The sequence below is a fragment of the Emydura macquarii genome, unplaced genomic scaffold (assembly GCF_026122565.2).
Source record: "Emydura macquarii macquarii isolate MOO-44397 ecotype Brisbane River unplaced genomic scaffold, CSIRO-AGI_Emac_v2 contig_3374, whole genome shotgun sequence".
Lineage (NCBI taxonomy): Eukaryota > Metazoa > Chordata > Testudines > Chelidae > Emydura > Emydura macquarii.
Genome location: NW_027133511.1, coordinates 588807 through 612075, shown reverse-complemented (window position 1 = coordinate 612075; position 23269 = coordinate 588807). Strand labels below are relative to the sequence as shown.

At 46.4% G+C, this 23269-nt stretch overlaps 1 protein-coding gene across 3 annotated transcripts in view; it reads left to right on the top strand.

Moving 5' to 3' along the window:
- RAB11FIP3 (RAB11 family interacting protein 3) overlaps window positions 1–13238 on the top strand; it is a 184668-nt gene extending 171430 nt beyond the window's left edge. For all 3 annotated transcript variants that reach the window (XM_067534049.1, XM_067534047.1, XM_067534050.1), the window contains 6 exons: window positions 155–295; window positions 3117–3198; window positions 5806–5943; window positions 6818–6973; window positions 7959–8099; window positions 9599–13238. In XM_067534049.1, coding sequence (XP_067390150.1) covers window positions 155–295; window positions 3117–3198; window positions 5806–5943; window positions 6818–6973; window positions 7959–8099; window positions 9599–9712 — 772 coding nt within the window. In that variant the 3' untranslated portion in view covers window positions 9713–13238. The remainder of the gene's footprint in view (window positions 1–154; window positions 296–3116; window positions 3199–5805; window positions 5944–6817; window positions 6974–7958; window positions 8100–9598) is intronic.
- The last annotated feature ends 10031 nt before the right edge of the window (window positions 13239–23269 follow it).

The window sequence follows — 23269 nt, the reverse complement described above, 5'->3', positions numbered from 1 at the left end:
ATGGTGGCTTCCACTGGGTTTTCAATAGGAGGAAGAGGGGAGAAGGAGGGTGAAAAGAAAGGAGGACATCCCTGTCCCTAAAATAGCAGGATGCCAGCAGGACAGCTGTTCGATATCAGACTTGGTTAAACCCCTTTTTGTATTTTCTCTAAAGAGCTAATGCCCTTGAGGAACAGCTGAAGGAACAAGAGTTGAAAGCAGATGAGATGCTCATGGAGGAAATCCGGAAACAAAGAGAGCTCCTGAGCAGGATGGAGAGAGAGAAGAGTATTGAGACTGAGAATCTGCACGCCAGGTTGGTGTAGCCGCTGTATCCTCCACCTACAATCATAGACGATTAGGGTTGGAAGTGACAGGTTAGATGACCTTGTAAACTGGAGTAACAGAAATAGGATGACATTTAATAGTGGAAAGTGCAAGGTCGTAAATTTAGGGACGAATAAGAAGAATTTCTGCTATAAGATGGAGCATCAGTTGGAAGTGACAGAGGACAAGAAGGACCTGGGTGTATTGGTTGATCACAGGATGACTATGAGTCACCAATGTGATGTGGCTGTAAAAAAAAAAAAAAAAGCTAATGTGGTCCTAGGATGCATCAGACGTGGTATTTCCAGTAGAGATAGCGAGGTGTTAGTGCTGTTATACAAGGCGCCGGTGAGACCCCATCTGGAATACTGTCTGCAGTTCTGGTCCCCCATGTTTAAGAAAGATTAATTCAAACTGGAACAGGTGCAGAGAAAGGCTACTAGGATGATCCATGGAATGGAAAATCTGCCTTATGAGAGGAGATTCAAAGAGCTTGGCTTGTTTAGCCTAACCAAAAGAAGGCTGAGGGGAGATATGATTGCTGTCTATAAATACATCAGAGGGATAAATACCAGGGAGGGAGAGGAATTGTTTAAGTTCAGCACCAATGTGGACACAAGGACAAATGGATATAAAGTGGTCATCAGGCAGTTTAGACTTGAAATTAGACAAAGGTTTCTAACCAACAGAGGAGTGAAGTTCTGGAACAGCCTTCCAAGGGGAGCAGTGGGGGCAAAAAACCTAGCTGGCTTCAAAACTGAGCTTGACAAATTTATGGAGGGGAAGGGATGGTATCATGGGACAGCCTTGTTTGGCAATTAACTGATCTTTGGCTACTGGTGGTAGATATGCCAATGGCCTGTGAAGGGACGTTAGATGGATGGGTTCTGAGTTATTACAGAGAATTCTTTCTTGGGTGTCTGGCTGATGAGTCTTGGCCACATGCTCAAGGTTTAACTGATCGCCATATTTGAGGTTGGGAAGGAATTTTCCCCCAGGGCAGATTGGCAAAGGTTCTGGGGTTTTTTCGCCTTATTCTGTAGCATGGGGCACAGCTCACTTGCTGGTGGATTCTCTGTACCTTAAAGTCTTTAAACCATGATTTGAGGACTTCAATAACTCAGTTGTAGGTTATATGTTTATTACAGGAGTGGGTGGGTGAGGTTCTGTGGCCTGCATTGTGCAGGAGGTCAGACTAGATGATCATATTGGTCCCTTCTGACCTTAGAGTCTATGAGATCTCACGAGGTATCTAGTCCAACCCCCTTGTCAAAGCAGGACCAACCCCAACTAAATCATTCCAGCCAGTGCTTTGTCAAGCTGGGCCTTCAAAACCTCTAAAGATGGAGATTCCACCACCTCCCTAGGTAACTCCACATGGTGAAGTCTTTGGGGTGTGTCACTAATCAGCTGTTACACAGCTGGGGGTGAATGTGGTGCTTATTCTGGCACTGTGGTCATGCTGTCTCAGACAAGTCTGGCCCAATGTCCTTCTGAACCTGGTTTTGACCCCCTCCTTCCTCCGTAACTTTGTCCTGCAATAGTAAATTAACCCACCTGCTGAGACCAGGGATACTTGGTCTCCAGCCAGAGAGATCTCTCCATTTGCATTTCATTAGCTCATGCATGCTTCTTCCTTTTCCTCCCCTAATGGTGTGCACCGAGGGGGTTCACTTGAACCCCCTGCCTGTTCACACGAATAGTCCCTGGAGCTCAGTTTGACATTGTCACATGAGTCACCTTCACAGAAACAGGTGAAGCATCTGCTCTGTGCCCAGGGAAGGCAGTGGAAGTTTTGCCTTTGACTTCAACAGGCCCAGGCCCAAAGTGAGGATTACAGCTTTCCTCCACCTCAGCAGCCTTGGGTGTGAGGAGTCATTACAAAAGCATCTGTGCAGCATTCAGTTGTTCTAGAAGGAACAGAGCAAATTCACTGTGTAGGGCTGTTCAAAAGAATGCTAACAGCAGCATGGGCGAGCTGAACTGAAAAACAAACCAGAGTGACAGCCTTGCTCCTAGTGACTGATCTCATTAAGGCAGTAACAAGTTTTGTCTTTGCGCTCCATGCCCTGGGCAGGCTCTGTCTCTCACACTCAGGCTGGCTTCCTATGCAGGTACCCACCTTTCTTGAGTTGGGGTGTTTCTTCTCGCTGGCTGGGTGGTTTTCACTTGGGATTCAGCAAATGCAGAATGTTTCAGCAGAACGTTCCACTATTGCTCAGTCCTAACTGGAAATGGCTGGCAAGAAAAGACCAGGAAGGCGTTTGTGGGAAGCAGACTATCCATGGGAATTTGAGAGATCAGCACATGGAGCACTAGGTGAGGCCATCTCTGCACTCCTGCTGGTTGCTGTGTGCAGTGCCTGGCACTTGTCTTCTGAGGTAAAAATAACAAGAGGAGAGGCCACAAAAATGGGGGCAAATCATTGGAATGCAGATGGATTCTGCTCAGATAACAAATTTAACCCTTTGGTGCCCAGAGCTGAGATTTGTTGATGTGGGGCAATGAAGGTAGTAGAGTGCTGAGCCTGAAGGATGGCCTGGTGCCTTATAGGTGGGATTTCTGTCTCAGTAGGCAAACATTGGGCAGAGGGCTTCAAACGACTCCACCTAAGTCTGCGTAGATGTCTCCTCCTTCTCCATGATTGCTGATAAGATGTGGTGGGGGGACAAAGTCAGAGATTTGGATCACCTACATCCATGCTTTGTTCTTCACTAATGTGCTTTTATTATTTATGCGACTTGTATGAATTTCTCCAATCTAAGGGCTGTGGTGGCAGAATTTTTAAGTGTGTGCGTTTCTTGCAACAGACTGCAGCAGCTGGATGATGAGAACAGCGAGCTGAGATCCTGCGTCCCTTGTCTGAAAGCCAATGTGGAGAGGCTGGAGGAGGTGAGGGAGATCTCACCCTGACGATCTCACCTAGAAAGATACTTCAGGCTCAGACTTTGGTGTGTTTAAAAATAGGCTGAGGGATCTGTTCTGTGCCAGATTCCTTAGCGGTGAAGCATGAATGCCCATCTCTGCACAGGACATGGCACTTATTATGCCACGAGGACTCAGCACTCTTGTGCAGATGCTGGCTTTCCTGAGCATGTCAGGCTCTCGCATCTCTGCAGTGCACATTCCAACTTGTCTTGAGTTAGTGTCAGCATGTCAGTCACTGACACCTGTGTTCTGCCCATCTTACGAGACCACGTAACCCATGTGGAATGAGAGCACACTGTGGTTTTCCCCAGGAGTTGAGTTTTGGCCAAGGCTATATGGTTCCCCCCCACCCCTTCCAAAACCTCTGATATTTTTAGGCAAAGTGACCATTGCAAACAGCAGAGATGGAACTGTTTGCACAATAGTCCTGTATGAAATCACAAGTTATGTGTAATGCGCAAGCCCTTTAGGAGCCATTTTCTCCTCTAGTCCTACCCTAAATAGAAACCAGGGCCCGTAGCTAGGCCTTAATGCTATAGATACTTACTGAGTCACTGTGTTTGTCACCTTAAAATCTGTAGACCCAGGACCAATCTCTCTGAGGCAATGCAGTCCTGCATGTACTTCAGCAGTAATCCTTTCATCTGCCCTTAGAACATAATACACGCAAACAAGCAGCGCTGCTGTTTTTGTTGCCTTATATATGGTAGGTGTATCCGTTTCTTTGCTGGTTATGAATGAAATTCTGCCCTCTTGTGGCAAATTGTGGGGAAATTCATCCCTGGTGTGGGTACTGCCGTCTGAAAACATAACACAGGACAGTGGAATCTTCTTGCAGAGAAGCTTTAATAATAAACGCTGGTGGACACACAGGTTCATCCTAACCGGGGTTTGAAACTTTCACCCTGCAGCGCACTGAAATGATTCTCAACTTTTCTCCTGTATCACTATCCCCAGGTTACACTTGGTGTGCAACTAGAAAGGGGATATCATGGAAGACTTTATCATGACTATATTTTTTAATTGTCAGTTTAGCAGAGGACGAATTTTACACTAACTTGAGTGAAGAGTGGGTGTGTGTGTGTGGGAGAGGGAGACACACACAAGCCGTACAACTCCACCAAGTGATTCCTCTATTGAGACCTTGTTTATAAAGTGTGTTGAGATTTTCCTGGCATGAAAGATACTATGTAAAGAATATAATTTAATAACAACCAGGACATTCCATGTTTCAGACACCACTAGATTTGAGAGGAGGAGTGTAAATTATGAGGGTTCCTATGTGCACTCAGCCAGCTGAGAAGAGTTTATTCTGGACTGTCCTCTCCTCATAAAGTGCTATCACTAGTTTCTATTTTAGCTTAAATTAGAATTAATGTGTCTAATAAGTAGTAACAGACACAATTATACTAGTTCTCCGTGGAGGATGGAAACCTCTGCTGATAAACTGGCTGTCTCCTATAATTCAAACTCCTGTTGTTTGAAACCTAGATTTCCTGTTTGTTAATATTATTTTACATTTACATAGCACCTTTCATCACATAAAATGTCCATGCATGTTATAAACTAGGAACAAGTTTTGCAAAGTTGAGTGTCTGAAGGTAGGCACCTAATGAAGTGACTTAATTTTCATTGGGAGCTGTTGGTGCTCAGCACCCCAGAGAACTGGGTCATTTGTCCAGGCATGTAACGTTAGGCACCTAAGTTTTTGAAAATTTTGGCCTGTATAAAAATAAGTAACTCCTGTAGTCATGTTTAAAGTTGGGAACCAGTTAATACTTAAGAACAGCACACTACACAACATTGTGGAGAGGCTGATCATATGGAGAAAAGTAGCAGCATAAAGAAACCCTGGTCTCTCACAGGGCTCTTATTAAATAATGAGTTTTATATGGGTTTAAACTTTGAACACTCAGTTAACTGCCCCGTTCAACCATTGATCCAAGGTGGAGAATAATAAAAGGATTCTTCTGAAAATCCATCCATATATTCAGTTTTAGATACTAATTTACATTGCTCAGTTTTTCATTTTCAGTTTGTTTTCTGTGAAATCCATGCTCAGCTAAAACCCAGAACAAAAATAATCTTAAGAAGGGTTTCATGAGATCAGAGTTCTGGCTCTAGCATAAACTTCTCCAAAGGGGGGGGGTGGAAGCAGCTGTTGCTTAAAGCAAGGGGGATGGATCCCTTTGGTTTGATGTCATTTTCATCCGGTAAGCCCCAGTCCTGCAACAAATTCTGTTCCTGCCCCTGTGCAGAGTCTCTGAAGCCATCTGTGCTCTGTGCAGATGCAAGATGCTGCTCAAATGGAGCTTATACCAGGAGTCATTTATTGTCTCTCTCCTGACTATGCTGATGCTTTTTGTTTATGGCTGGCAAAGCACTGAGGCTGTGAAGTCCTCAGACAACAGATGAAAGCAAGCAGGCCAAGTATCCAAACTAACGCACGTCGGCAAAAAGAATGTTCCCATGTGGCAACATGCATATGTGTTCTCTCCGAATGATAGCAGAAGGACCTTGCCGTGCAGTGGGAAAGGTCTTGTGATTCCTTCTTGCTACATTTTGTTGCAGGAGAAGCAGAAGTTGTTAGATGAGATAGAAGACCTCACTACTCAACTCAGTGAGGAACAGGAAAGCAAGAGAAAGATGGGAGACAAACTGAGCCATGAGAGACACCAGTTCCAGAAGGAGAAGGAGTCAACTCAGGAGGTGAGCAGAGTCAACAACTGACACCATTCAGCCAGCCCAGACCCTTCTCCCTGGAGCCTTCAGCTGAAACTGCAGCTATTTACAGTTTCCCCAGAGGTCAACATGTACACAGGGCTCAGTCACTGTTCTAGTTCCTCCACAGCCATAGATACAAATAGCCAGGTGAATTCATGTTGCAATCAGCATAACATGGCCTCTGGTATTGCCAAATGGAGGAGACACTCTGAACTGGAGGAGAGAAATTCATTGATGCTTTCAACTGCCCTTGCCTTCATGCTTTTTCATTTCCACATGCTAGTGTTTCTAATTTCTACTGTTACAATGGACTCAGTTCTTGCCTTGTTCCTCCAGTGACGGGATTTAAACTGAGTAACAGGTGAAAGTGTATTTGATCAGCTTGTTCTAGCTGTTTTCCACTCCTGGCAGTGCCTAGTCCTACGGCAGTCTTCAGGGGTGCGTTGGCATAGCTGGACCAGGAAAGCTGGCATAGCACCTGCAGTGTCTGTGGCATCATCTTGTACCTAGTCCCTCACTTTCATGTACATTAAAATTCACTCAAATGTGTATCTGTATCCACAACCATTCTAAGACCTGCGCAGATCAGAATTCACCAGCCTACTCAACATGTCATATTTCTGTCCGGATTTGAAGGTGTAATGGAAATGGCACAAGATTGGAACTTGGGCCCAGCAAGTGATAGCAGTGGGAGGACAGGAACATGATAACACTTAGAACATAGCTGAGATTTCTGTAGGCTTCATACCGTCCATTTTCTCTCTCCTGCTGCTACCTCACACACTTCTCTGTTGCAGCAGGGAGAGATAACGACATGCTTAGTGCTATGGCACTATCTGTCTCTTTCATTGCATTGCAGCTGATTGAGGACCTTCGAAAGCAGCTGGAGCTCCTGCAGCTGTTTAAACTTGAAGCGGAGCAGCGACGAGGCAGAAGCAGTAGCATGGGTCTCCAAGAGTACAACAGCAGGACACGGGAGATGGAGCTGGAGCAAGAGATTAGGCGGCTCAAGCAGGTGCTGGGGCGGTGGAGGCAACATGTTGGTTCAGATACTAGACACCAATCAATTCAAAACCATAACAGCAGTTTTGACTTTCATATCGTGCCTCAGTGACTAACATAGACTACTGGGACTGCACTGTGCAGTTCTTGAGTCGCTGGAGGGGTCATTAAGCATTGGAAAAGCACAGCTGGAAATGTGTATGTGAAACAGGGGAGGCAATGGGGAGAAACCTGTAGCTACAGCTACCATGTATGTTTGGCCTGGTAGAGAATCAGACTCCTTGAACACTGTCATAACCTGCACAAGTGGAATGGACAGTGTGAGCATGTTTCACTGTGAAGGAATGCTTAGTTTTTCTCAGCTGAATAGAGGACTGAAGAATGCTATCTCCATGGCTGGCTAGGCAGAGATTCCAGCCTCATGTCAGTATCTTGGACCAGGTGAGGCATTCTGGAGATCCTGCTTTCTTCTCCCAGTGAAACGTTGATCAACCACAGATCAATTTGGTCAAAACGAAAAGGGTGTAGAATCTCCCCAGCATGTTGCATGTATTCGCTTCTCTATTGAATAAAGCTTCCAATGGCTCTGCTAGCTCAGGGGAGTACAAGAGTCAGGAGATCTGTATTCTGTTCTTAGTCACCATGGCCATGTTACTTAACTTCACTATGCCTCAGTTCCACCTGCTGTAAAATGTAGAGCACCCCTTTTGTCAAGCACCTAGAGCATCTCTAAGGATGGAGATTCCACCACCTCCCTGGAATGGGTTACCTAAGGAGATGATGGAATCTTCATCCTTGGAGGTTTTTAAGGCCTGGCTTGACAAAGCGCTGGCTGGGATGATTTAGTTGGGGTTGGTTCTGCTTTGAGCAGGGGGTTGGACTAAATGATCTCCTGAGGCACCTTCCAACCCTCATCTGCTATTATTCTATGATCTGCCATCTGTGAGGGTCTAGAAATGTGAATTATTAATGTACTGATTCTTGGTTTTTGTGAGCAGGATAACCGAAATCTGAAAGAGCAGAATGACGAACTGAATGGACAGATTATAAACCTTAGCATTCAGGGAGCCAAGAACCTCTTCTCAGCTTCCTTCTCAGACTCCCTGGCTGCAGAAATCAGCTCAGTCTCCAGAGACGAGGTACTGTGTGGTGTCTAAAAGAAGTGAATTCCTGTTTTCCTCAAACCTCTTCCTATTTAGATTGATTGGAGTATTTAATCTCCACTCTTCGCTCCCCGACACCTGTGAGTGCCTAGATAGAGCATAAAGTGCACTTTCTGTAGTAGAGATAACTGCTGTTAAATCAGGGATCCTATCTGGAGCTTCCTGGAAAAAGAACAAAGGCCATGTTGAGAGCCACAGCGATTACTTTCTGCAACTCCATTGCAATTAGAAAGGGGCCTATCTGGCAGAGGTGCTAACTCACCCTAGGTTATGGCTTCCCCAAGAAACCTCCCAGTGCTCAGATACTACTGTAATGTGGTGGTGCACACATTGGAAAGGTTAGTGCCAAAGGCTAGTTGTGCTGTTCATGAGGTAACGTCCCCTTTGCTAGGATAATGTAAAGAACATTACATACGTTGTCTGCTTAAACCCTTAGAAATCTAGATGCAGCCTCCCATGATTTGTGTGGGAGCTTAGACCCTGGGTCCTTCATGAGCATGCTCTTTATTCTTCTCCCCTTACACCAGCTGTTTTACCAAGTTCTCATGTAGTTGTGCCACAGACACTTGCACAAATGAACAGCTGAGTTCACCAGTAGAAGCTCAAGAAGCTAATGAGGCAATAAACATTGTTATTTGAGTGAGACACATGCAATATTTCTTGCTTTCTCTTGGGACAACTCACTACCATTTTCTCTGACAGCTAGAGGAAGAACATTGAAGTTAACTTATTGAGTAAACCTAATCTGTCTGTCACTGGGGGCGTGTGTCTTAATGGTATAAGAATCAGAGTTCCCTCATGGGAAAGGTGAGGTGATAAGAGATTGTGAGACTCAGTCCATAAACACAAAAACCTTCATTCTGGAATAGAGAAACTCAGTAAGGAACTCAATTTTCACACATTGTGGCTGAGTTTCCATATTGTCATGTGCCTAAAACAGGTGTTGGGTTTCCTGATATGAGCACCCAAAAGCACGATTTGGCATCTGAGGTGTTGTTTGAAAACTGGACTCACAATGTTAATATTCATTATGAGCCTTTGGTGCAGCTTTGCCTTGGGAAGACTAGCACCTTCCACTAACAAGTGTTATAGAGTTGAAGAGAACAGCTGACTGCCTCCCCAGCCAAACACAATCCTCCATGGGAGACAAGACGCTAGAGCAATTCCAGGGAGCTCAATCTAGGTTTTGAGGGGAACAAATTCCACTAGACCTTGTGCTGCACAGTAATGGGAATGAATGTGGTCACCAGTAGCTCTTCTAAGATGCATGCAGGTTTTCCTTTTAAGTCTAAAATGGGAATGGGGAATCTCTTGGGCAGGACAGCTTTTGAGAGAAAGAAACCCTTTATCGTGTACTCTGTTTTTTTTTTTTTGTTGCTGAGAAAATGGCCCAAGAGTGAAAACTGCAAAGAAATCTGTTAGGTGGCCCTGACCTGTGGCCTGGCAGTAACCAGCTTCCTCTTCCTCCCCTACAGCTGATGGAGGCAATTCAAAAGCAGGAGGAGATCAACTTCCGTCTGCAAGACTACATTGACAAGATCATTGTGGCCATCATGGAAACCAACCCATCCATCCTGGAAGTCAAGTAAGGAAGCTGAGAGCTGCAGACTATGTACTGATGATTTGGGGTGGACTTGGTGCACTGAGAGGCAAAGGAAAGACTTGTGACATCTTTGATCTTGATGAAGGCACACAAAGCATCACTTCAGATCATTGGATGAATTAATCCAGCGCACTAGGGAAGAAGAAAAACGGCAACAAGGCTTTGTTGTTGGACTCTCTCAAGACCCTTGCTGGCTTTGAAGGGTGAAAGGGAATCAGGAAAATAAATTGAGCAAAATGTGGAGGGAAAGGGGACAGGAAAGGACCTGCCTCCTGCCAATGGAACATATCAAACAGTGGGGCTGACAAATGGCTGCTAACTGGAACTGTTGCAATATGTTACCCTGAAATCGCTTCTGATGCATGGATGGGGAATTAAGACTATGGAGTTAAGCAAAATACAGGGCCATGCTTAGATTAATTCTGCTGAAACTTTTATTAAAAGAGAATAATAGTGGGGTGGAGAAATCAGCTGATTGAATTCTCAGATAATGCCCTGCCCTGCCCAGAAATCTGCTTTGCCAAAGTGCCCAGGATACCCTTGCTAAGGCAAATCTATGAATGAGAAATGTTTGTTCCAAACCTGTCGAATGTTTTCAAACTTAGTGCAAAATTCCTCCATCAAGCTGCACAGCTAGCGCCCCCCAGGGCTTACTCCCGAAGGTGGGTTGTATGCGGGAACCCTAGATGACTTCTCTCCATTTACTGGCTAGAAGGAAGGGGACAGGAGAATGACCATCTTTGCTGTGGGGTATAAGTGGAGTTTGACACATGCATTGGCATTTGTATTTTTGTTTTCGGGCTTGCTAACATTTTACACATATGGCATCTTCTTTGAATTCACCGTTCAGCTGGCTCCATTCCTTGCATGATACAGAGGGTTGCTTTTCTGCAGCAGTACCCATTCCTCTTCTGTAGCAAGCTCCTTCAGCATCAGATGTTCGCACTTATCTATCAAGCTCATGGGACCTGAACTGGAGAGGATGGCAGTAAGGTAGCAATCAGTGGGAAGGGTGAAAGCCATATGGTTGTTGATAGAAGGGCAGCAGCTGTCTATCTTGCTGTTTCCTTGTGTGAGTGAAGGAAGGGCTGTGATTTCTACAGGCTTCATTAGCTTGTGTTAGTAGCTGTTATGCTGTCTGGTCCCGCAGTACCTATGTAGCCTTAGTATTGCTTAAGCATGCACCTGCAGTGATAGGTGGGCACCCAGCAGCTAAGTTCAGGCCAGTCCCCTAATGGTGTAGCAGAGCATAAGTTGTACTAGAGAGGACCAACATGAACCGTTTCCACACTTTTTCAAGATCCATGGCTTGGTGGACCTCAGCGATTGTCCCTGACATGCCTGAATGCTGGTGTTAGTGTGAAGGCGGTGCAGTCTATTGCGAAGAGCCATTCCCAGGTGGGCTCTGCTGATATTGCTGTGTCATTCCTGTGCTATGATGCACTTGGTATGCCATCACGTTCATTGAGTAGCTTCATGGCTTTAAACCAGGAACTGGCGGCTGCTGTTCTGACTTCTTAGACATCCAAGGTCACCTGTAGTGTAGTGGTTACAACTAGTCTAAACCCTGGTGAAAGGGAAGATGCAAAGTTAAGGGGAGAATTAACTGCAGGCTGAAATCGAAGGCCTCTGGGAAACAAAAGCCATGTTAATGTCTGACCTGTTCAGGCAAGTGTGAAATGCCATTTTAAAAGCCCTGTACAAGGCATCATTCAATAGGTAAAGCCAGGAGTTGATTGAAAGACTCTGTTCACCTTGGGCCACCAGAACAATATCAAGGCTCACACTCACCCGAAGGATCCAGCAGCCTTGGCTTAGATTTTTCTGTGGGCCAAAGAAATCAGGCTTTTCCTATTAAAAACCCTTCATCAGACACCAAAGTTCTCTAGAAGCCAATATTAAATCTTTCCCTGCTGCTGGTTGAAAATCCATTTGACCTGTAACAGAAAAGCATCCTGGTTCCAAGCACAGGCAGCATGTTGAATATACAATAGATTTCTATTTTAAATCAGGGTGATTTTGTTTTTAAATCAACCGGTTAGCTTTTAGAAGGGCCGTTAGCCAGAGTGAAACCTACGTCTGTAAAAATGTGGAAATTCCTGCTGCATTGGTCTGCACCGCAATGTCCTAAATGTGCTCCTGATCCATAGGACTGAGACCTCTGAGCTGCTAGTCCAACTGCTTCCCAGGGAAGCCAGGTCCAAATCCTCCTCCTGCTGACAGTTGGGAGAGTGACAAACACCACAGCCTCCTTGCTCACCTAAAATCCCCTTTAGACCATCGCAACTACTGACCTAGCATCTCTCCTTTATTTTATTCCATGGGTCTGGAAAGTAAAGGCCTTGGTTCCAGGATGGTTTTCTTTAGAGCATAGAAAATTGCCTAACATAATTCATGTTGACTTAAAGGATGTCTCTAAGGAGGGCAAAGAGCCTGGTGAGTGAGGATAGCCAGGGATTCCCAAATAACACACACTGGTGCTGACAGTCCCTGGCTTTCCCATCACTCTAACGCAGAGACCATTTCATGGGTTGCCTGTGCAGAATGTCCATATTCAGATGGGTTTGACATCTATTTTTAAATAGTCTTTAACCCAGACTGACTTCAGATTTACAATGAAAAGCTGGGTAACACAATGCCCCTTTAAAAGGAGCTGAAGTGGATGATTGCAGCAGGTCACTGCTTTCAACTCCATCTCCACCATGCAGGAGCTTGATTCCCAGTCTCATTCAGATGTTTGAGAAGTCCCCAGTCTCATTCTGTGAACACACATTACCCTTGGGCTTGTGTTTTGCAGTATCGCTGAGAGAGATGAGACAACCTGCTTCCCAAGGAGGGCTGTGTTCTCTCTTCCCTGGACCCTGAGCAATGAGCCGCTAACATCTTCCTTCTCCCTCCCCACACCCTTGTGTAGCATCCATCTCCTCGCAAACCAAGAGCTCCTGCTTGTTTTGCAGTTCTCTAAGCTGCCCTCTTGTGGACCTTTTTCCTTCCTGAGCCCGTGGGAAGAAGCCACGTAATGTACATTTCCAGAGTAACTTTGGGTGTAAATCAGTGTATATTTGGAGAGGGAATTTTTTCTATCTTGTAGAGTAGGTATTTTTTATAGAATGGAGGTTGATCAATTTTTTAATACTTTAAAGAAGAGAGAGATGTATCTGTGTATATACACACACACACAAAAAAAAAATATATATATAGCTGTATAAAGATATAAATATCCGAAATCTGCCTTTCTCAACTTGGGATCATGTATCCCTAGGTAACACATTTTTCTGTTGGTCACTAAGAGGTGCTGTAACTGTCAATAAAATCACTGGGAAAAGTTTTAAACAAAAGAAGAAGCACTCACTTGCACATTGACCATGCTTTAAGCCCCAGGGGAAGAACTGTACTTCCCTACAAAGTTACTCTCTCCCTGCTGGTATGTGAAGGAAACTCCAAACGAGGCAAAACCAGTATTGTCTTAAACGATGTATTGATTCTTGTCAAATTAAAAGCTGTTACCATTACTCTTGCGGAGGCTTTTTTCTCCTCTCTTTCCCCAGGAAGGAAGGGTTGGCAGAACAGGGAAGGACTGGAAGATGCTGTTTTCATAATCCCATAAATGCTGACACAGACTTTAAGAGCAGAAGTGGCTGAGCATTGAAAATCTCTATTAACCTAGGAAACTAAGAGCATCCTTTGGGCCTGGCAGACTCAGCGAGGCATTTCCTGCCCGCGTTAGCCAGGGATAGTGTAAAAACCCCAGGAGCACATAGTGACGCCAGCCTTACTGTTCTGCTAGCAGCACGAAGCATCACCATATGAAGATCCATAGAGCCAAGCTCTGCTGGTACTGGAGTGTAAATCAGCAGTAACTCCATAGACTTCCATGAGGTTGCTCTGGATTTATGCAGGGTAACTGAAAGCAGAAGGTGGGCTGGGAGTCTGCACCATGGAAGTTAAAGGGAGTTGTGCCTGTTGATTCCAGCAGAGGCAGGAATGGGGCCTTGGCCCTTCTATCTCAAGGCTGGCAGAGGCTAGATGCACTGGGCCTACTGCCTGCTTGATGCCCCATTCATTGTGTTTTCCCCTAACGACCTCATCTGTTGAACTCATGGCATGGTACTGGGCACTGGAGCCAGCGCTATCCAGCCCTCCTCTCTGACCAACCCTCATTGCGATGACATCTAGAGAGGATCTGCACATCAAGAGGAGAGAGGAAACTGAATCTTGTTGGGTTTGGAGGGGATCCGCTTTGCCCCTCCCATGATAAATCACCAGTGAGAGCCATGCTGAAAGCTTCCCTGAAACCCAATATCAGGAATTGGCTCTGAAGGTTGAAATTCCATCCTGGGGTACTTGACTGCATGTAAGTAGTTGAATATCACTGAATGGTGATGAGAAATGCCAAAGGCAATCACAGGCTGCCAGGATACAATTGCCTGTGAGGAGCTCTGGTACCTAGAGGATGAGCATAGTACAAGTAACCTGGGGAGATGTATGTGTTTATACAGCGCTGTAGTTGTGCAAGGTGAATAACAAGGGGAACACAGTGCCTTCCATTCTGTCTGCTCTGGCCACCATCCCTGTGTGTGAAATGGGAGTCTTAATTTATTTATTTATTTATTAATTCAACAAATAAAGATGTAAGTAAGGTCTGAGTGGCACTCCACCTGCTCAGCAGCTGAAAGGGGGGGCACTTTATTTGCATAGGCTTTTTATTTGCATGAGTACAATTAAGTACTCAGCATATTGCATAAGCACACTAGGTGCTGAGCATGATAGGAAACGGTCCACGTGTCTGGTATTGTGTTACAAGTCACTTTTGTGTTAACCGCAGGGGTAATGAAATGTTGGCCTTCGATTGTGTAAACAAATGGCAGCAGATCTGTGTTTAGCCTGTTCTGATGAAAAATTCACTCTCATCTAAACAAAGCCCAGCATGGCTGGCAGCCGGATGTTCCAGCATTGTAAGGGCAGCAGGGAGGGGTGAGAAGTCTTTTGCTGAAATTGCACTAGCCCTGGCAAAGGGCTACTCTCAGGCATGGATTGACTATCTTCTCCCACTGTTAAAAGGTGGAATTAATTATTCCTCTTGGAGTCTTTGTTCTGCTAAAAGCAGGGATGTTGCTCCTGTATCAGCAGATGGTTTTCCATGAGCTGAAAGCTGAAATCACTAGAGAAACTGGGAAACTTTGACTGACAACCAACAGAGAGGAGCCAGGAGGGTCAGTGCCTGCAGACGGCGGGAGACAGCAGACGGTGGTACCTGCCGATGGCAGGCGCCAGTAGCGGAGACTCGGCGAGGCCCAGAGGTGGCAGGAGGCAGCAGCAGAGAGGACCTGGTCAAGCCCACGTCCAGCAGGAGCCTGAGAAGGGCACTGGCTGAGCCTCCAACCAAGAGGTGGACACTGCAAGTACAATAGTCAGTACAGGGGAAAGCAAGAAGGATGAGCTGAAGGACACACCCCCATACTCTGGGATGGGTTTGACTCATTGAGTTCATGAATTCTGTCTGCACTGGTTCCAAAACCAGGGCTGTGTTACCTCCTTCCTGTTATTAAAAGGTTTACTTTCTAAACTGAGATTCTGTGCTTGCGAGAGGGGAAATATTGCCTTTTGGGGGTGCCCATGGGACAGTGTGTGATTTCCCAGGTGACTGGGTGGGGGCTTGAGCCAGTTTGGTGTTGTATCATTGACAGGGACCCCTAGATATAGAACCCAGCCTTTTGCTGCTGTCGGGCAGAAGGGTTACAAATATAAAGGTCACAATTCTGAAGTTTTACGAAGGGTCAATTAGTTTGATCTCTGTTAAAATGTCCCCTGCATTCTTTTACATTGAATAGCAGTTAAGTGCAGAAGGTGGCATGAGCGCAGCATGAAGGGATCTGCTGGAGCAGCCCACTTACTCGTGCGAGCATCCTGGTGACTTCAGCTGTCTGACATGTATGCTCAAGGGCTGCTTGTGAGAGTAAAGGTTGACAGAGCTGGGCTACAAGTTTACACGGTTGAAACCATGAAGCATCAGGAAATACAAAAGCTGCAGTTCCAGCAGTAGCTGGAGCATGCTGTGCTTCCTGGATGTCTGTTGGCCCACGTCTTACAGCATCAACAGGAATGGGGAGTGCTCCATGACCACTTGAATGGGACGCTGCTGACTCAGTTGTACTTCCTTCTAAAAATCCATTCACCCAGGCTTATGAGAAGTAATCCTGAGATGATTGTAACTGAAAGAGATTCAATGGATCTTTACAGTTGGTTCACATGGTGCCTTTGACAGCACATTTAGAGATGCCGAGTACCCACTGTTCTGTTTTAAGTCAATGGGAGCTGCAGCTGCTCAGGACCTCTGAATACTGAAGCCTTTTTGTGTATAGCCAGTTTCACTGATTTCTCTCTCTCTCTCTCTCTCTGTCGGTTTCCTCTGTGCGTGGGGGTCTATTGTGCTGCGACAGGGGAGAGAGAAACATGATTTCCAGTAGGAAAAAGGGCTTGGAAAACCACAAAAATTGGAAGAGGGTTAGGGGAGCCAGAATAGGGTCTGAAATGAATGACTAGATTGACTGTTTCTCTTTTTTTACTGTTGAGACCTTGGCTTTTGCATTTTTTACTTTTGATCTTTAATTGTGAAATGCTGATGTCATTTGAACTCTGTTTTAAACTTCCTCTGTTTTTAAAGAAAAGATATGCTGGTGGTTAATGTCAGCATTTAATGGCCGGAAGCAAGTACTTTAGTTTAAAAATCACCTTTGGCAGAGATCAGTACGGAAATGTTTGGCCCGAAGAAGGAAAGTCTTGAGAAGCTGCAAGTGTGAGAAGCAGGAGTTGGGGGTGGGGGATTGTAATAGAAACAGACGTGCAAGCGTAACAGCAAGTGCTTCCAGCAACCACAATAAAACTCTTCAGGTTTTCGACCTCATGCATCGCAATGGCTTTCGGCTTCTTCACAAGTTGCAATGCATTTAAAGCACACTTGCAGAATCTGATGTGAACAGCAGGCCATAAATTGCAACATACTTTAGAACCCTGCTGCAAGAGCGTAAGGTTGAGTGTTTCAGGGTTTGAAATAAACACCGAAAAAAAGTTGTGCATTTGGAGTGGAGGGCAAGCCATGAGATGGCGGGATAAAATGTATACACCTGCTGTCGGCCAAATGAGCTGTGTTGCACTCTCCCTATCCCAAATGGAGTGCTCTCCGTGGGACACAATCAGTGGGAGGCTCCCCACACAGCCGACCAGGCCAAATCAGGGTCTGGATCAAGCTTCTGGACAGCAGAGGGGAGAAATTGGAATTGCGAATGGTAGAGCTTCACTGATGAGATGAATTCCTCCACCACCACCCTGAGCCTCTGTGCTAACAAGTGTAAAGCAATGTAGAATACGTGATTTACAAAACTTCATTGTCAAATGAGAGGGGTTTCAGTAAGTTAGCAGGTTGTGAAAGACCTTCTGAAACCATTCAAGCCTTTACAAAGACAAAAGGGCTGATTGATAAGGCCGTTCACTTCACTTGGTCCTCAGCACAATGAGCCATGCCTGCCAGTGCCAATGTGTGGGACGAGAAGGGAGTACAGCAGCCGTGGGCCATTCAGTACTGGGCCTTTCTGCTGAGACTGCACCAAGTGGACCAGTTGTGATGGCGGTGATGGCTTTTGTGCACTGTGAAACCAAAAGCTGGCTTCATGCAGCCAGTTGAACAGCTGTCAGATGGTAACGATTTTAGCTCCCCACAGACCTGGCTGCAACCCACTAACCTATGGGTGGGTTTGGGTGTTTTTTTGAGTGTTTCTATGATGCAAGAAATCTATAATTTGTTCCTGGCCTCAGTCCTTGCATCTCTATTGAGCTTCTACCAGGCCAATGGGCTTGGGGATTGTTTTTAATATCTGCTATGAAGGAAAAGACTGAACTACAAAGCAGCAGCTGGAGGGACAAAAGGAAAACAACCATTGAAGCTGTAAGTGATTCTTTCTCATATATGCGCCTGCTTTATGTGGGATGAAGTGTCATCCACGCTCTCTAGAGCCCTCAGCCCACATCTCTGAGCAATGATAGTGTGTCTTGCATGTCCTGCAAAGGGTTCTGGTGCAAAGCTCTGTAGGTCATATTTTGCAAGGTTTCCTTGCTAGCATGGAATGAATGGAGCACCGCGCCTTGTAGGAATTGATCCTCTATCTGCAGAGGCTGTGTGCATTCACACACATCTTCACCCAGCATCTGAGCTGTGTAAGGCTCTGCCACTGTGTGATAGGGGAACGTCAGGGTAAATGAGGTTGCTGTTGAAATGAGTGATGTGAATGTAACCCCTATTCCCCAAGTGTGCGGCATTATCCCCCTCTCGTGAGTGGGGCACATATTAGAGGTCTGCTACAGCTGCCAGCAGGAGATGTAGGGCCAGATTTTATTTAGTCATAAAATTTAAGGTCCGAAGGAACCACCAGATCATCCTGTCTGGCCTCCTGTCTAATACAGGAGCTTTTTGAAAACTCCACTAGAGCTTTCCAGCCTACCTGCTTCTTTAGGCACTTAAATATCTTAAAATCTGGCCCTTACCCCTTCAGCTCAAACAGACACACTTGCTTCTCTCCTCAGACCGCCTGTGACGGAATGCCCGGGCTGCAACCTGGAACTGTGGGACTGCTGTGCTCCCTTAACTCCAGCCTGGGCTCTCTCTCTCAGTGCTACGCCAGTGACAAGCAGCCAATCCCTCTGAGTGCTGTGATCACTCAGCCACCAGCATGTGACTCCTCGCCTAGCTAAACGGCACGAATGTTCCCTGAGCCACTTGTGAATCACACAGAGAGAGGCCCCAGCCTTGCACCCTGGAACTAGACTACCTTACACTGCTCAAAACTCCCATGGACAGTGCAAGCTCATTAATTAGTTTGCCACGTCTTCAAAGGAAAGGGAAGCTGCAATCTGAGCTGAGATTTCCCAAGCACTTCACCCTGCTTTAGGTAAAATATAAAACAGATTTATTAACTATAGCAAGACCGATTTTAAGTGATTATAAGTAGCAGGTCGAGAGAGCAAAGTTGGTTACTTAAGCAATAAAAATAGAAACGCCATCTAAATTGTAACTCTAACAGACTAAGCAGGATTTGAATCAAGCAGTCTATCACTCCAACCGTGATGGGCAGTCACAGCTCCTCAAAACACAAGCTCCACTCCCTTCCTGACTGGGGCCAATCTCCCTAGTTCAGTCTTTGTCTTCCAGATATTGAGATGTGGGGGGAGGAGGTCATGTGATGATATCACTGTCCCTCTTTTACACTTCCTTCCACCTGCTAGAAAAATCCTTGCCCTGACAGTCAAGCAGATCCCCACTGCGCACATGCCTCTCCAAGGACCCTCTGGGAGAGTGGATTCTTCTTGACGGGCAATTAACGCCTGTCTGGCCAGTGACGTCTGCTCTTTTGTCCCAACTGAAAGGCTGGCTGTGAGCAACTCCCAATCTCGGAGCGTATTTCAGTAGCACATATAGCAATACTTCATAACGCCGCATACAATGATAGCACAAACAATCCAACAGGATGTTAAGGTTCAGCAGATCAAGACATTTAAAATGATACCTCACAAGGCGTGCATTGTACAAAACATTTCATAATCAGACAGTAGGGGCCCCAGGGCACTCTTTTGAGGCACAGAGTGTCCCACTCCCCAGCTTCAGTTCTCAGAGCTCTGCCCTGGTGGGAAGGCTTCACATAAGTGACCTACAAACGGGGGTCAACCTAGTGGGAACCCTCTCTATCCTGCTTAGTATGAAGAAGGCCTGAAAGGAGATTTAAAAAAACAAGTGGTCAAGGGAAAAGGGTATACTTGTTATCTTAGAAATACTGTGGGGTTCTTCTGTTGCAAGTTTTCCTAGAAGAGTCTATGGATGACTAGAGAACTAGCAGGTTCATGTCACAGATTTCCTGCAAAAGAAACCTGAAGAGAAGGAGAAAGGACCTGTTAATCAAGCTGTTTAAAATTGACCCTTCAGTTAGGGGCCTGAAAGATCGCCCAATCCACAACTGAGACCTCCAACAAAATAGGCAAGAAAAGACCTGGTGCCTCTGATGTTTCTGATGTGTAAATAGCTGGGGAGGCAGGTAGGCAGGGGAGAGGAGGATTTAATAGCCGGGAGGGGAACTGACTGTGTTAAACTTCAAACATCCCTCCATCGGCAAACAGAGGTGTAAGGAAAATGCCCTATGCCTCTCCTTGTCTTGGCAGCCTCTTTCCGCCTCTTCATCTCTGTATATCTAGACTGCAAGCTCAGCTGGGCAGTGATTGTATCTTCCTCAGGGTCTGGTTAGTGCTGGGTACACATGGCTGCATTTGCAGTATAAATAACAGTAATAATAAAAACCAACCAGGAGAAACTCCCCCCCCCCCCCCGATTTTTTTTTTTTTTTTTTTTTTTTTTTTTTTTTTAAAGAGACCAAACAGCCTTGCAGGACTTCCTTATACATCGGCTGGACGCAAGTCCAGTTCCAGCCCCTGACCTTTACACGAGACCTTTGAGACCTGGGTTACCTTAATACGTCAATTCTGGAGTGATCTTGCCGGAAATGGCACAGGTGGGCTGGCTCTGTTCATGACACTGGCACAGAACTGCTATGGCAGAGATGGTGTGGGCATAGAAGGCTCCCTTTCCTGCCTCCAGGAGCTGCTTCAGCTTCCCAAGGTATCCAACTAACCAGAAGAAAGCTTCCGGGGATGGTCCAAACTAGAACCTTCTTCAGCCTTCTCTGAGCTTCCATGTGACATGACACACACAGGGCCAAATTCACCCCTGGTGGAGATACCTTGAATTCAATGCAGCAACACCAGGGTTGGGTTTGGCCTCCTCTGTCTGAAAACGAGAGATCTAGGGAAGTTTGGGATAGGTTCTAATCTTAACAAAATAAATGTCCTAAAAGAGAAACTCCTCCAGCAGTAACATAAGCAGAGGACTCCAGCTCTGGTGTGATCTGCAAACCAAGAGTCTGCAAGGATCATGTGATGGTGGAACACTCACTCCACAGCTCAACCGAAGGAGTCTCAGTTAAGAAGAGAGGGCATGTTTGCCAACTATGCACCTTTTATGATCCTCTGGGCCAGTTCTTGAAGGAGCAGGGCTGTGAGAAATGAGGAGTTTCTGGTGCCTTTTCAGAGGGCCGCATTCTCTTAACTGAGGGAATACCAAATATGGGGTCATGGTGCCCAGTAGCTGGACAGGTGGCTGTGGAAATCTCAGGACAAGGGGAGAATTCTGAAGAGAGGCGGCAGAGTCCAGCAAACAGGCCACCAGATTGGGAGTCTGGAGTCCTGGCTTTAATTCCCAGATCTGCCACTGAGCCGCTGTGTGACCTCAAGCAAATAACTTCTTCAGTCCCAGTCTGGTAAATGGGGACAGTGACCCCTGCTCTTTTCTTCGACAGCTGCCATGAAGGTCTCTGGGGTTTCCAGCCTGGTTTGGAAGGAGAGGAGCATTTTTCTCATCCCAACACCTGGTGGCGTCCAAGGCTGTAAGTCTGGCAGCTGGCTTTTGACCAGCTCCCTCCAGTGTCCTATCCAAAACCATCTGCAGCTGCTGTCAGGCTGTTCTTTCTCCTGGCTTCCCCTCTGCACAACTGCTCTAGGATGGAGCTGCCTCTGCTGGGGCTATCCTGGCTCTGAGCGAAGAAGCAGCTGTGAAATGCCTCCACCCTGGAAGCCTAAGTTCAAAACCCAGCATGGTCTGTTTCAGCCCTTCCTCCTTGCAAGGCAGGTCTTCTAAGGGTTGGGTGCTTTCCCTGGTTGTGGAGCATTCAGTGGAGAGAGCTGTTCCCCGGGAAAGACTCCCCAGCTCTTTGTAATAGCTGGAGTTGGCCGCGATGCCCTTACTCAATGTCTTGATCGTCCCCCGGTAATACTGTGATGCTGTGCCTGGGCTGCCGCCCTTCACCCCAGAGGTGGGTGTAAATTGCTTTGGGACCCTTCCCAATGAAAGATGCAATAGAAATATAAAAGGCTTATAAAAGATCTTGTAGGTCCAGCATTTGGATCCAAAGTTCTTGCTCAACACTTAGACACTTGCTTCTGGAGCTGATCAGTGCAGCTAGGGTGATGGGAGTCTGACCTGGAGGGTGCTACAGGCACCAATGCAGCAGAGCATCAACATGCATGGGGGCTACATGCAGGTACGGTGAGGGGAGAAGGACAGGAAATGCTCCTGTACCAATGCACAGGCCTCAAGCACGGGGGACATGCAGAAGGGGCCATGTAGGTTCTGGTTCCAAAGTCTGAGAGAGCTGTGGATACATGGCACATCTCAGGATCTGTCCCTCAGCCCCTGGGGTGGCGTCACAGCAGGGACTGGAGCCAAGGCCACGCTGTGTGTTACTCCCCGAACAGAGATCTTCACTCTGGATTGCTGTAACAGCCCCAGTGTTCCTCCCTCTCCATATTTCCTTCTTACTCCCAGCCCTGGAGGAATCTGCTGGTGGCTGGAGGATCAGACACCGCTAGTATCTGGCACAGCAAACCCCTCCCCCCCAGCCTCTCTCATACCAGCAGCACTTTAGAAAAGCATGACATCTTTTCAAATTGGGCACATTATATAGCAGACACCTGCCACTCGGGGATGTTGAAAGGCCCATGATCCTGTCTTGCCGTCCAAGGCAGCTGGGTACCGGGCTAGCTGCACAGCACGTGTCCTTCCCCCAGTTGCTCGCTGCCTTCCCTGCTCAGTGCTGTGTGTAATGCAGCCACAGCTGCTGGCCCGAGCTGTACCCAAGAACAGTAGGAAATAGCTTCTCCAGGAGATGTTTTGAGGCCTGGCAGCTGTGCCAGCCCGAGGGACAACAGGGTTACTGCCTTGCAGGCTCGCTATAGTCTCTGCCAAACCACAATTGCAGCAGGCGTGGGTGAGCGGGTGGCCAGTGCTGGCGCAGAGCACATCAGCCCTGGTCTTGCTGCGACGTGCCCGGAGCGCTGTGCAGCCACTGCCTGGGGGCGCTCAGAGTGGAGGCTAGGAAAAGGGCTTGGAGGAAGAGCAGATGAAGATGATGTCATTCCTTAGGCCAGCTCCTATTGGTTATATACAATGAGAATGGGCAGAATTGTATTTTAATTTTCTTCTGACTGGCAGATATGGACATTTTAAGTGGTTTTCCCCAGTTTTTATAGATTTAAATCTTCACAGTTTGGGGAGGGGGGGCAGACAATGGGGCGGTGTCAGACAATAGCTATTTAACGACTGTAGATGTTGAGATTAAAAAAACTACAGCTTTATAACCTTTAACCCATCAATTGCCAATCTCACCTGTCAAGGTACACAAAGAAAATCGCCTTCAGTGAAACAGTGAGAAGTTCTCAAGCAGCATTTTTCTTACTTTGCCTACCTGTAAATTGTAGTGATTCTCTCTGGAAATATTTGTTGTCGGGTTGTGTGTTACAGTGAGATCTGTGTGTACAGACATTTACCGATTAAAAAATCAAATTGTCTGAGCCTATGTGTGATCTGCATCAACGGTGATCCTCAGACTAAGGCTTGGGTTGGGAGCTGCAAGTGGCTCCTTAATGTGTCTCCTGCAGCTCTTTGCAGCAC